Source organism: Tachyglossus aculeatus, chromosome 3, assembly GCF_015852505.1.
Source record: "Tachyglossus aculeatus isolate mTacAcu1 chromosome 3, mTacAcu1.pri, whole genome shotgun sequence".
NCBI classification, from domain to species: domain Eukaryota; kingdom Metazoa; phylum Chordata; class Mammalia; order Monotremata; family Tachyglossidae; genus Tachyglossus; species Tachyglossus aculeatus.
In genome coordinates, this window is record NC_052068.1 from 23130275 (window position 1) to 23142280 (window position 12006).

The 12006-nt window shown below is 43.6% G+C and overlaps 1 protein-coding gene across 1 annotated transcript in view; it reads right to left on the minus strand.

Annotated features, from left to right (window-relative positions):
* Positions 1-12006, minus strand: part of HPSE2 (heparanase 2 (inactive)) — a 709452-nt gene that overhangs the window by 638235 nt on the left and 59211 nt on the right. Inside the window, exon 3 of the mRNA XM_038744163.1 lies at positions 6807-6968. Within this exon, the coding sequence (XP_038600091.1) occupies positions 6807-6968 (162 nt within the window). The remainder of the gene's footprint in view (positions 1-6806; positions 6969-12006) is intronic.

The following is a 12006-nucleotide window of genomic DNA, read 5'->3' on the forward strand; positions in this document are numbered from 1 at the left end:
GGTGCTGTGGGGAGGGGAAGGAGGTAGGACAGGGAGGGATGGGGGAGGAGGAGAGGAAAAAGGGGGCTCAGTCTGGGAAGGCCTCCTGGAGGCTATGTGTCTAGCACTGTTCTAAACACTGGGGTAGATACAAGTTAATCAGATTGGACACAGTCCTTGTCCTGCATGGAGCTCACAGTGTAAGTAGGAGGAAGAACACATATTGAATCCCCATTTTACAGATGAGGAAATTGAGGCTCAAAGTAGTTAAGTGACTCGCTCAAGATCACACAGCAAGCAATTCACAGAGCCAGAATTAGAAGCCAGATTGTCTAACTCCCAGGACCATGGTCTTTTCTACACACCCATGTTGCTTCAACCCACATATTCAATCTGTCACCAAATCCTGCTGGTTTTACTTTCACAGAGGCATTGCTAAAATCCACCCTTTCCTCTCAATCCAAACTGCTACTATGCTGATCCAAGAACTTAGTATATCCCACCTGGGCTACAGTCTCTGTGGGCTTGCCGATCTTCCTGCCTCTGTCTTTCCCCACTCCAGTCCTTACTCCACTCTGCTGTCCGAATCATTTTGTAAAATAAAGGCCATTTCACATCTCCCCACACCTCCAAAACCTCCAATGGTTGCCCATACACCTCCTCAAACAGAAACTCCTTACCACTGGCTTCAAAGCACTCAATAATGCCCTCTGACATCTTATCTTGTTGATTTCCTATTACACCCTGCATGCTTTGTTTCTTCAACACCAACCTTAGTCACTGTTCCTTGACCTCATCTATCTCACCCCTGACACTTTGCCCGCATTCATTCAATCGTATTTGTTGAGCACTTACTGTGTGCAGAGCACTGTACTAATCCTCCCTCTGGCCTGGCACTCCCTCCCACTTCAAATATGATACCACCAGCCTCCCCACTTTCAAAGCCTTTTTAAAATCATATTTCTTCCAAGAGCCCTTCACTGACAAAGCCCTCTTTACCCCTCCTCCTTCTTCATCACCTATGCACTTGGATCTGTATTTTCATTGAGCACTTACTTTGTACCAAATACTAAACAGAGCACTTGGGAAAGTACAATAGAGTTGGTAGATAAATCTATGCTTTCAAGGACCTTACAGTTTAATGGTGCAGCTAAGTATCCCAAAGGAGCATGTAGAGAAACAGGGCCCAAGTTTGTTTATCTTGCCCTGAACAGTGTCTAGCACTTGGCTGTGTACGGTAGCATGCTAAATCAATGCACCCTGTTCTACCCTAGAATGTTAGGGTTATGTTCTTGAAAAATGTCATGTTAAATCAATCAGTGGTATTTATTGAGCTCTTACTGCTTGCAGAGCATTGTACTAAGAGCTTGGGAGAGTACACCAGAATTGGTAGACTTGTCCCCTGCCCATAAAGAGTCTACAGTCTAGAGAGGGAGAAAGACATTAAAATAAATTATGGATTTGTATGTAAGTGCTGTAAGGCTGGGGATGGGGTTGGGGGGTGATATCAAATGCTTACAGGATACAGATCCAGGTGTATAGTGTAAGGGAAATGGAGTAGAGAAAATGAGGGCAGCTGGGGAAAGCCTTTTAGAGATGTGATGTTAGTAAGCCTTTGAAGGTAGGGAGAGTGGTAGTCTGTCATAGGGGAGGAAGTTAAGGAAAACTTGTGCTGTAGTAATCACCCATTCAGATGACTTAGGTATGCACACAGTTTCTTCTATGTGGTATGCCAAACCCAAATAGGCTCAAGTTGTCTGAAGCATGATGATGGCATTAATGAGCACTCAGTAGGTACCCAGTAGGTAATCAGATCAGACACAGTCTCATCTCATATGAAACAGTCTAGGAAGGAGGATGAACAGGTATTCTATCCCTATTTTTATAGCTGAGAACACTGAAGCTCAGAAATCAGGTAACTCACCTAAGGTCACACAGCAGGCAAGTGGCAGAGCTGAGACTATAATCTGGCTCTTGGCCCTTGAGTCCCTTGTTCTTTTCACTAGGCCATAGTCCCTAATCTCATCCTAACTAAAATGTGTAGTGAAAACCTGCTTTATGGAAGAACTGAATGAAAAGATGATCCTGGTAACACATCCTATATCAGCCAATAATCTGGTTTCTGTTGGCTGTCCAGTTGGTAACATCAGTTACCAACACAGCCTTCTAGACTGTGAGCCCACTGTAGGGTAGGGACCATCTCTATATGTTGCCAACTTGTACTCCCAAGCGCTTAGTACAGTGCTCTGCACACAGTAAGTGCTCAATAAATACGATTGAATGAATCAGTTCTTGTTGGATTAAAAAGAGAGTCTTGTGTGGCTTGGAGTCCTTCTCACAGTAGGTTTTTTTAACTCTGGCTCTGCCCCTTTCCTGTTGTGTGACCTTGGAAAAATCACTTCCCTTCTCTGTGCCTCAGTTTCTTCATCTGTAAAATGGGGAGTCAGTACCTGTTCCCCTTCCTACTTGGACTGTGAACCCCATGAGGGACAGGTACTGTGTCCAATCTGATTATCTGTATATACCTCAACAGTTAGTACAGTGCTTGGCACAAAGTAAGCATATAAATACCAATTGGTTTTTTGTTATTATTATTGTTATTATTATAGTAACAGTGCCCACTGGTTGTTCATCTACAGGAAGTCTATCTGCAAATCAAAGCTTATCTTTAGGCAAACTTGATGTCATTCTTGTTTTTCAGAAGAAAGGACATACGTGATAACTGAAAAGGAACACTCGGACAACAATAACAAATCATGGATAAAGATTGTTTCCTTGTTCATTCATTCAATCGTATTTACGGAGTGCTTGCTGTGTGCAGAGCACTGTACTAAGCACTTGGGAAGCACTTTTGTGACCTAATGTGTTTGTTAATTCCTCCTCTGGAGGAATTAAGTTTTCACTCTGACATCTTGAACCAAGACACTTCACAACATCTTCTGACAGGGTTCTGCACATAGTAAGTGCTCAATAAATATGATTGAATGAATAATGTCAGAAAAATCAGTTTTCCAAAACTTGACTTGGCTTACAGTGATTGTCCATGTGTGTCCTTGCCGGCTGAAGATGATACTGCTGGCCCTGGGCCAGTTCCCAGGCCACTGTCAACACCACTTTCACTGAGCAACTACCGAAAGGAGGCTCCAACCCTCTCTCCTTCATGGAGATTTCCTGGGCTTTAGACAAGCCAATCAGTGATCAATCATCATCGATAGATGATAGAGAAGCAGTGTGGCTCAGTGGAAAGAGCAGAGGCTTTGGAGTCAGAGGTCATGGGTTCAAATTCCAACTCTGCCAATTGTCAGCTGTGTGACTTCGGGCAAGTCACTTCACTTCTCTGTGCCTTAGTTACCTCATCTGTAAAATGGGGATGAAGACTGTGAGCCCCACATGGGACAACCTGATCACCTTGTAACCACCCCAGCGCTTAGAACAGTGCTCTGCACATAGTAAGCACTTAATACATGCCATTATTATTATCAATGGCATTCACTGAGTGGTCACTATATGCAGAGCACTGTCCTAGGTGTTTGGGAGAGGCTCAGAATGGCTCTACCTCTTTTTATCCTTTTTAATATGTCTTTTTAATAGTTCTCTGTATTTTTGATAGGGCACCCCCTAGCACCCTGTAGCCTTGTGTGCTTTAATTTCCTCAATTGGAAAATGAGGATTAGTACACTTGGGCTGCTGGAATGGCTTCACTGAATGAAGTATGTGAAAGGCCCTGGGCTGTCTGGATGAGGCATAAAAGATAATCTGAGGTCTATGGATGATCTCAAGGTGCATCTGAATTGCCAACAATCTCTAAAAAGAAAAAATGCATAGAAGAGACCTCTTCCATGGGTTAGAATTTGTTGTTTTTGTTTTAAATGGTATTTATTGAGTGCTTACTATGCGCCAGGCACTATATTAAGTACAGATGTAGATACAAGATATTCAGGTTGGGCACAGTCCTTGTCTCATATGGGGCTCCCATGACCTACTCAGGCCTCAGCTACATAAGCAAAAACTCCTCATTATTGGTTTCAAAGCTCTCCAACACCTTGCCCCTTCTTACGTCACCTCCCTTCTCCCAGCCCTCACACTCCACTCGTACTAACCTTCCCACTGTGCCTCGTTCTCACCTGTCCCGCCATCGACCCCTGACTTACATCCTACCTCTGGCCTGGAATGCCCTCCCTCCTCAAATCCACCAAACTAGCACATTTTCCCCTTGCAAAGCCCTACTGAAAGCTCACCTCCTCCAGGAGGCCTTCCCAGACTAAGCCCCCTTTTTTCTCTGCTCCCCCCTCCTCCCCATTGCCCTGACCCATGACCTATGCTCGCTCTATCCCCCCTCCCCGCCACACAGCACTTGTGTATATATGTACATATTTATAATTATAATTGTATTTATTTTTTTTAATGATGTCTATATATCTATGAATTCTATTTATTTATAATGATGCTACTGATGCCTGTTTACTTATTTTGATGTCTGTCTCCCCTCTTCTAGACTGTGAGCCCATTATGGGCAGGGATTGTCCCTATTTGTTGCTGACTTGTACTTTCCAATTAGTACAGTGCTCTGCACACAGTAAGCACTCAGTAAATAGGACTGAATGAATGAATAAATCCTTACCTTGCAGATAAGGTGAACCTTGGACCACAGGGACCAATCAATAGAGCATCAACAACCAGAGGTCCCAATGAAGGTATTTCGAGTGGAAAGGTTGGAAAATCCCTTTATCTTAGAGGTCTCTACCCCTTCAAACACACCCACCCCCTCCCCCACAACCCCCACAACCGCCCTTACCAACACTCATTCATCACCGAAAAGGGAAATATTTACAAAAGTGAGTTTGGTTATGTTTAAATATTATGTTTAGCTGTCTGGAGACCATGTTCTCAAGATTTATATAAGAAATCAAGGTTAAACTTCATAACAATTAGAAAACCACACTGCTCAAAATCAAAGACCTAGTTAAAGGACATTAAAATAGTTTCACCAAAGGTGCTAAACTGAAATGACTCTGTTGCTTCTCAACACCTGGAATCACAGCCTTCTGAGCTCTCGCATAAACCAACTGGGAAACACCAAAAGCTGAAGCAAGGTATCTCCTCTGCCCAGCCACTTGGATGAAAAACATGAAAAATGTCTGAGGTCTCTTTGAAGCAGGCCTGGGAGAAGCACAAGCAGAGAAGAGCTCTTCTTTGGGGAAAGTTTGTTTAGTGGAAAGTAAGCAAGTTGTCAGGGTAAAAGTTGACAATGTTGATTTCAACCGTTTGAACTGAGAATAAACATCCAAAAGGATTAGGTTACTGAGAATTAGAAATGACTCCATTGAATTCAGTTTTTCATGCTTTTGTTTTCAGAGAAATTCTGCCCTTCGACTACATTCGTGGATCCTGGGCTTGGGGCTGGGGTTAACTTCCCCTTTCCCCCATGTTTTGATGAGGGACTCTGTGGTCTAAACCCCTAATTTGGGCAAAGAGTGAAAACTGGCATGGGGAAGGAGGAACCTGAATATGGGACTTTCCCCACGAATTAGAAAAGGGTGGAGGAGCATGGGGAAATTCAGCATCATCTTGTATGCCCTCCCACCTACAGGCATATAAAACTTACCATTTCGAAGAAGCCCCCACCAAAATAAATAAAAATAACAGAAAGCTAAACACACCACCCTCGGGCCCTTAAATCCTTAGAGCTCTTTCAGACAGCAAAAATGATCCTTAGATTCCTGCCTGCCCTAATCAGTCTTCACTAAAAACATGGTCAAAGTCAGCAGTTGACTCTTCAAGCTTTTGTCTCAGGTTGACTTTGAAAGGTGAGGATGGGCTTCAGGCTTTCAAAAAAATCAAAACGATCTGTGGACTGCTCAGAAATTCCTGGAGGAAAGCCAGGAAGCCCATAATGAAAGCTAAAACTTTCCCAGTTTGGCTTGGGGGTGTAAAAACGTGAGCTGTTCACTGCCTGAAAAGCATTCCACCTTCTTTTATAAAATATCCATAAACAGGAGATATGCACATTCTGGGATTTTATGGGATTTTTTTTTTTGTCTTGGACCAATATAAAACAGGACTTTTCCCAGTTCCCTCAAGTAAACTGGGTGACTTTTCTGTTGCTGCCATTGATCCCGTCTAAAATGCTTAGTGATTAACTGGGAATTCTCACACTGTATTCAGCTGTTACAACACACTCAATCACATGGCAAAGGTCCCTGTTGCTACTAGCAACAGTCGTAGGCAGCCCCCAGAAAAGGTGCTTCTCATCCTACCTGCCATCCCTTTTCCCAAAAGCTCCAATTCATGCACATTTGCCTCTAGAGCAAGACTGTAAGAGCAGAGTCTGTCTTATTCAGATCATTCAAACTCCACGAGGAATGAAGGAGTGTGGGTTTTGTCTGGGGTCCATTATCTCTTTTACATTTCATCTTTATATTTACTGGGTTCATAGAAAGGACATACTCAGAACCGGGGGAGGGAAATCAGCTGCAGCTTGAAGGACACCAAATTTAGTAATTCTCCCAAATCCACTGGCACACATCGCAAGTTATATTTTTACAAGCCTTCTGTTTCCTTTAGGTTCTCATTAATTCTGACTTTTGAAACATGTTATAACTTTAAAAATCTCAAGCAAAAATAAGAAAAATACCTATGCAAACTACAAGAAATGTTGTGTCAGGAAAGCTAAAGTTACTTTAAAAAAAAAGACAAATGGAATATATGGAGTGAAGGTGAGCTTGAGCTCAACTAACTGGATGCCACTCTGGCTTCCCCCATGTGTTTCCCCCATCATGTTACCTTAAAGTGCCCACTCCAGTGCTGCTTTGGAGTGTCAGCCTTACCTGTTAATATGAGGTTACTGTATGTATTGGAGAACTGTTCCTTTAAGAGAACCAGGTGCATCTGAGCTGCTTTCTCCCTCTGCAGTTCCAGCATCACATCCGGATGTTGAGCAATCTTGCAGCCTTTTTGCTTATCCAGGGCGATGTCACTTCGGACAATATCTACAGGAAGAAAGAAAGAAAGGAGGCTGCAAAAACAAAGTCGGCATTCCACCTAAAATGGTCAAAAGCATTGCAGTCAAAATCATCATTAAGATGAGGGCCACGAATTTGGGTTTTAAGGGGATACTGGCCCCATCTTCTTTAAGAGTCTGGTCTCATTTCCCATTTATTCCTCTGTCCTCTAGCAACTCTGCTCTCCCAAGCACTTAGTATAGCGCTAGGCACACAATGAGCATTCTATAAATATCACTGATGGTGATGACCTTTCTGCTCTCGTATCTCACCCCTTCCCTTTCTTTGTGGAATACCTGCTCTTAAACCCTTACACTCCTGACTTCATGTCTCCAATCTTCTGGGGGTTGGGGCTGGTGAGGGCTGCAATGCCTCAACCAATACTTAAGACCCCCAACAAATCACTTACCAAACCCATCAACTTAGCTCGGTATAAGTCTGCTACCCCATTTGGGGCATTTCGTGGCTCTTTACCATGTGCCTCAGTGGTACATGGTAAAGAGCCACTAGATTCCCCCATCCCAATTCAGTAATCAGTCTTCCTTCACAGAGGTATTTTGTTGATCTCAGATGAGAGCGAGAGAAGGGCTGGAGTCACTTTGCAACTCTGCCTCTTCCACAATTATTTTCCCATTAGTGGTCGGCTGCTTTTTATGCTTCAGTTTAATTTCACTCAAAGCAGATGTACAATGTGGAAGTGTATAGTAATAATCCCCTGCCTGTAGAAACATCCATCCTAAAAAGGAATCTTTTGTTCCCCAAGTTAGTGTTGTCAAGTGAACTGGGGCAATAAAAAAGTGATTCAGCAACCTTGACAGCCTCACTTGTTTTCTCTGCCAGGACAAAAGTGGCTGCAAACGTTTTATCCCACTAGAAAGATACTCACAATCCACCTCATGGCCCATTCTCCCTCAATTGTTCCCTTGCCCAGGATCCTCTGCCTGGATGCTGTGCCTCTCTGAGGCAGACAGCAGAAAAAATGAGTGCCCTTTCACTGGAACCAGCCAAACCTCCCATTCCACCTCTCCACTTCTCTCCTCCCTTCCTCCCAGGGCCCCCAAGACAGCACCTGAAAAATTTCCAGAATTCCAGACCTACCTAACCCTCCTCCAACAAATTCCTGTTCCTCTACCCAACTATCCTATTCCCACGTGAATCTCACCTGCCATAGCTCAATGCAGTCAACTTCATTGTTTCTCACAACTTGACCTGCTCCTCATTGCCTCTCACTCCTCGTCAGCCTCCAGGAGTTCCTCCCCCCACCCTCATGTTGCCATTTTAATCAGCCTGTTTCTCACCTGATCCCAAAAGCTCCTCATCACCACTGAAATATGGCTCCCATCCTACTGCCTTAGTTCCCCACAGCCTAATGACCTAAGAGATGAAGCTTGCCTTATTCTCATTGCCCACTGTCCAGCCCAGGTGTTTCATCTGACTCTTACTCACCTTCGAATCTCACACCTGCAACTCATGATCCTTGCCACCTACTAATGATCTGGCTGTACTCCTTCCCAAATGATTTTCAAACCATGCTGGTAGTCTCCCTTTTTCCTCCCAGTTCCCTAACCTGATCATAGGTGATCCCTACATCCCCGTCAGATTTCTCAGCATTTCTTTTTCTTCCATCCTCCAATGGGGCCCCACCATTGACCTCAGAGTCACCCTTCACTGCTCTAACATCCAATATTGCCAATTTAATGCTCCAAACCTCCAATTTTGAACTGCGCCAGTAGCAAACAGCCTGTTTGACCCACTTGGGGTTGTTTGCAAACATTAAAAGCAACTGTATTTGGCACTAAAATCTACAAGAGACAATTCCTATGACTTCCTAATTCACCACCACATTCATCATCTACTTAAATATCTCTAAGGGGTCTGTCATTACTGTCCTTCGTTAAGAATCCTTTAGCCCCTCTTTAATCTACATGTCAATGCTCATATTAAAACCAACTTGAATTCTATTTTCAAGTGAGATTCTATGAGATTCCTTGTCAAATGCTCTGAAGAAATCAAGATATATCTACTTCATTTCCTTCATTACTTCATTTCCTTCTTCTGCAGTTGTAATTCCATCAGAAAAAGCAATCAGTTTTGTGGCATAATTTGATCTTTATAAACATGCTAAAGAAGCTTTTATGAGGGGAATAAAGCCATATATATTCATGAGCAGCCATCAGCCACGTAACATGAGGCAATACAAAGAAGGGTTCTTTAGAAGGTCATTACTCAAAGGTATGTCCACCAAGAAGTAATCCACTCTTCCTAGCTAGTCATTGAGGACAACCCTCTTCTGACCGTAAAGCATGCCTAATCTAGCAAAATTAGTTACTTGAAGTATTTGAGTAGTTCCACATTTTTCTTCCACCTTATCTAAGGCATTAAGTCATCCTGGTTAGCTCTTGGAAAATAGTAATGCCTACCCTTAAGTTTGAGGATTCACTAAAAACAAAAAATTAGCATAAGAGTCTGGGCTTCACTGGGAAATGTGAGCTTAAAGTTTACTCTGGCAAGGATCACAGCCACAAAAATCAAAGGTCTTGAACTACTGAAGATGGGAATGGAAGGGATCATTGAAGTTTAGTGGTAAGAAGTTTAACGACACTGATATTTAATCTTTCAAGAAAAACCAATAATTCAGTGAATCAATCATATTTTTTGAGTGCTTACTGTGTGCAGAGTACTGTACTAAGCACTTGGAAGCATACGACATAACAGAGCAGGTAGACATGTTCCCTGCCCATGACAAACTTGGAGACTTTTCCTGGACCAAGAGGAGGCAGAACTAAGGCCACTATCAATAACATTACCTATTGTTCAACTGTCTCTAAAAGGCCTTTTATGAGCAGCAATTTCCTCCTGAGCCAACAGACTAAGGAGAGAACTTGTACTTCCCAAGCACTTAGTACGGTGCTCTGCACACAGTAAGCATTCAATACATATGATTGATTGATTGATTGATTGAGAGAAGAACAGTTTTGGAAAGTTTTAGAAACAAGCTGATGGGTACCCAATGTCAGAGCATTTCCCTGGAGAGAAACAAGATCTGTCTCAAGAATGTTTGTAGAAGTAGGGTTGGGGAATGGGCCTCCACTAAGCACACATGCTCTTCATCTGTGATGGCCCAAGGTGCTTATTTTGAAGGTAGCAATAAGGCATCTGCTGCACTGAGCCTGCCTCAGCATTACAATCCACTACCCTAGAAGGGCAGGGGAATCACAACCCAGGAAATTGTGAGCAGGGAACGTATCTAACTACCCCAGTGCTTAGAACAGTGCTTACCACATAGTAAGTGCTCAACAAATACCTTAACTATTATTGTTATCATTATCTACCAACTCATACGTGGCAGCATGGCCTGGTGGAAAGAGCACAGGCCTTGGAGTCAGATGAGCTGAGTTCTAATCCGGGCTCTGCCAATTGCTTTCTGTGTGATCTTGGGCAACTCATTTGACTTCTCAGTGCCTCAGTTTCCTCAACTGTAAAATGGGAATTCAATACCTGTTCTTCCTCCTGCTTAGCCTGTGAGCCCCATGCGGGACAGGGAACTGCGTCCGACCTAATTGACGTGTACCTACCCCAGTGCTTAGAACAGTATTTGACACACAGTAAGTGCTTAACAAGTACCATAAAAAACTCTGTTGTATTATACTCTCCCAAGTACTTAGTACACAGCTCTGCACAGAGTAAACCCTCGATAAATACCACTGATGATGAATATGATGATGAAAGAAGGACACCTCACTTCCGAGAAGAGAGAACTACCTCAAACACACATTAGAAAATGGTGGGAAGAAAAAATAAAATCTGAAAAAAGATGGGGAGGTCGGGGGCCGGGGGGACTGAGTGACAACAAGGCTGGAGAGTCTTGGTTCCCATACAGAGGAAATAGAGGTGTTAAGACTAAGGTTTGACCTTTCCCATCACAGCTAAGAAAAATACACCCAATTCAACCCATTCTCAACATCGGCCCCCCTACCTATGCCTTGGATGCCCTTCCCCAATAGCTCTCCAAGATAGCTCTCTCTGCCTCTACCTCTATCTTTCTCCCTCTCACTTTCCATTTCTCTCTCTCTCTCTTCCATTATACATTCATTCAACTGTATTTATTGAGTGCTTGCTATGTGCAGAGCAGTGTACTAAGCGCTTGGGACAGTACAGTACAACAGTAAGTGGACACTATCTCTGCCCACAACGAGTTTACAGACTTGAGGAGGGGGAGAAAGACATTAATAGAAATAAATAAATTACAGATAATAATAACTATGGTATTTGTTAAGCACTTACTATGTGCCAAGCACAGTACCAAGCGCTGGGTGGATACAAGCAAATCGGGCTGGACATAGTCCCTGTCCCACATGAGGCTCACAGTCTCAATCCCCATTTTACAGATAAGGGAACTGAGGCACTGAGAAGTGAAGTAACTTGCCCAAGGTCACAGAGCAAGCAAGTGGTGGAGCTGGGACTAGAACCCATGGCCAGATATGGACATAAGTGCTGAGGGGTGGAGAAGGGGGGAAGAACAAAGGGAACAGACAGGGTGAGTGGGAGAAGAGGAAAAGGGGAAGCTTAGCGAGGGAAGGCCTTCTGGTGGAGATGTGTCTTCAATAACATTTTTGAAGTGGGGGAGAGTAACTATCTGTCGGATTTGAGGAGGGAGGGAGTTCCAGGCCAGAGGTAGGACGTGGGGCAGGGGTCAGTGTGATATAGATCAGATCGAAGCACAGTGAGAAGGTTAGCTATTAGAGGAGTGAAGTGTGTGGGCTGGATTGTAGTGAGGTAGGAGGGAGCAAGGTGACTGAGTGCTTTAAAGCCAATGGTGAGGAGTTTTTGTTTGATGCGGAGGTGGATGGGCAACCTCTGGATTTTTTTGAGGAGTGGGGAGACATATCCTGAACGTTTTTGTAGAAAAATGACTATATGAACCACTCCTCCATGAAGCCTTCCCTGACTACCTAAACTAGCGATAACATTCTCAGTTCTACCCCACCTACAAGCATCTCCCCCACTCACACTACTCCAGAAAACA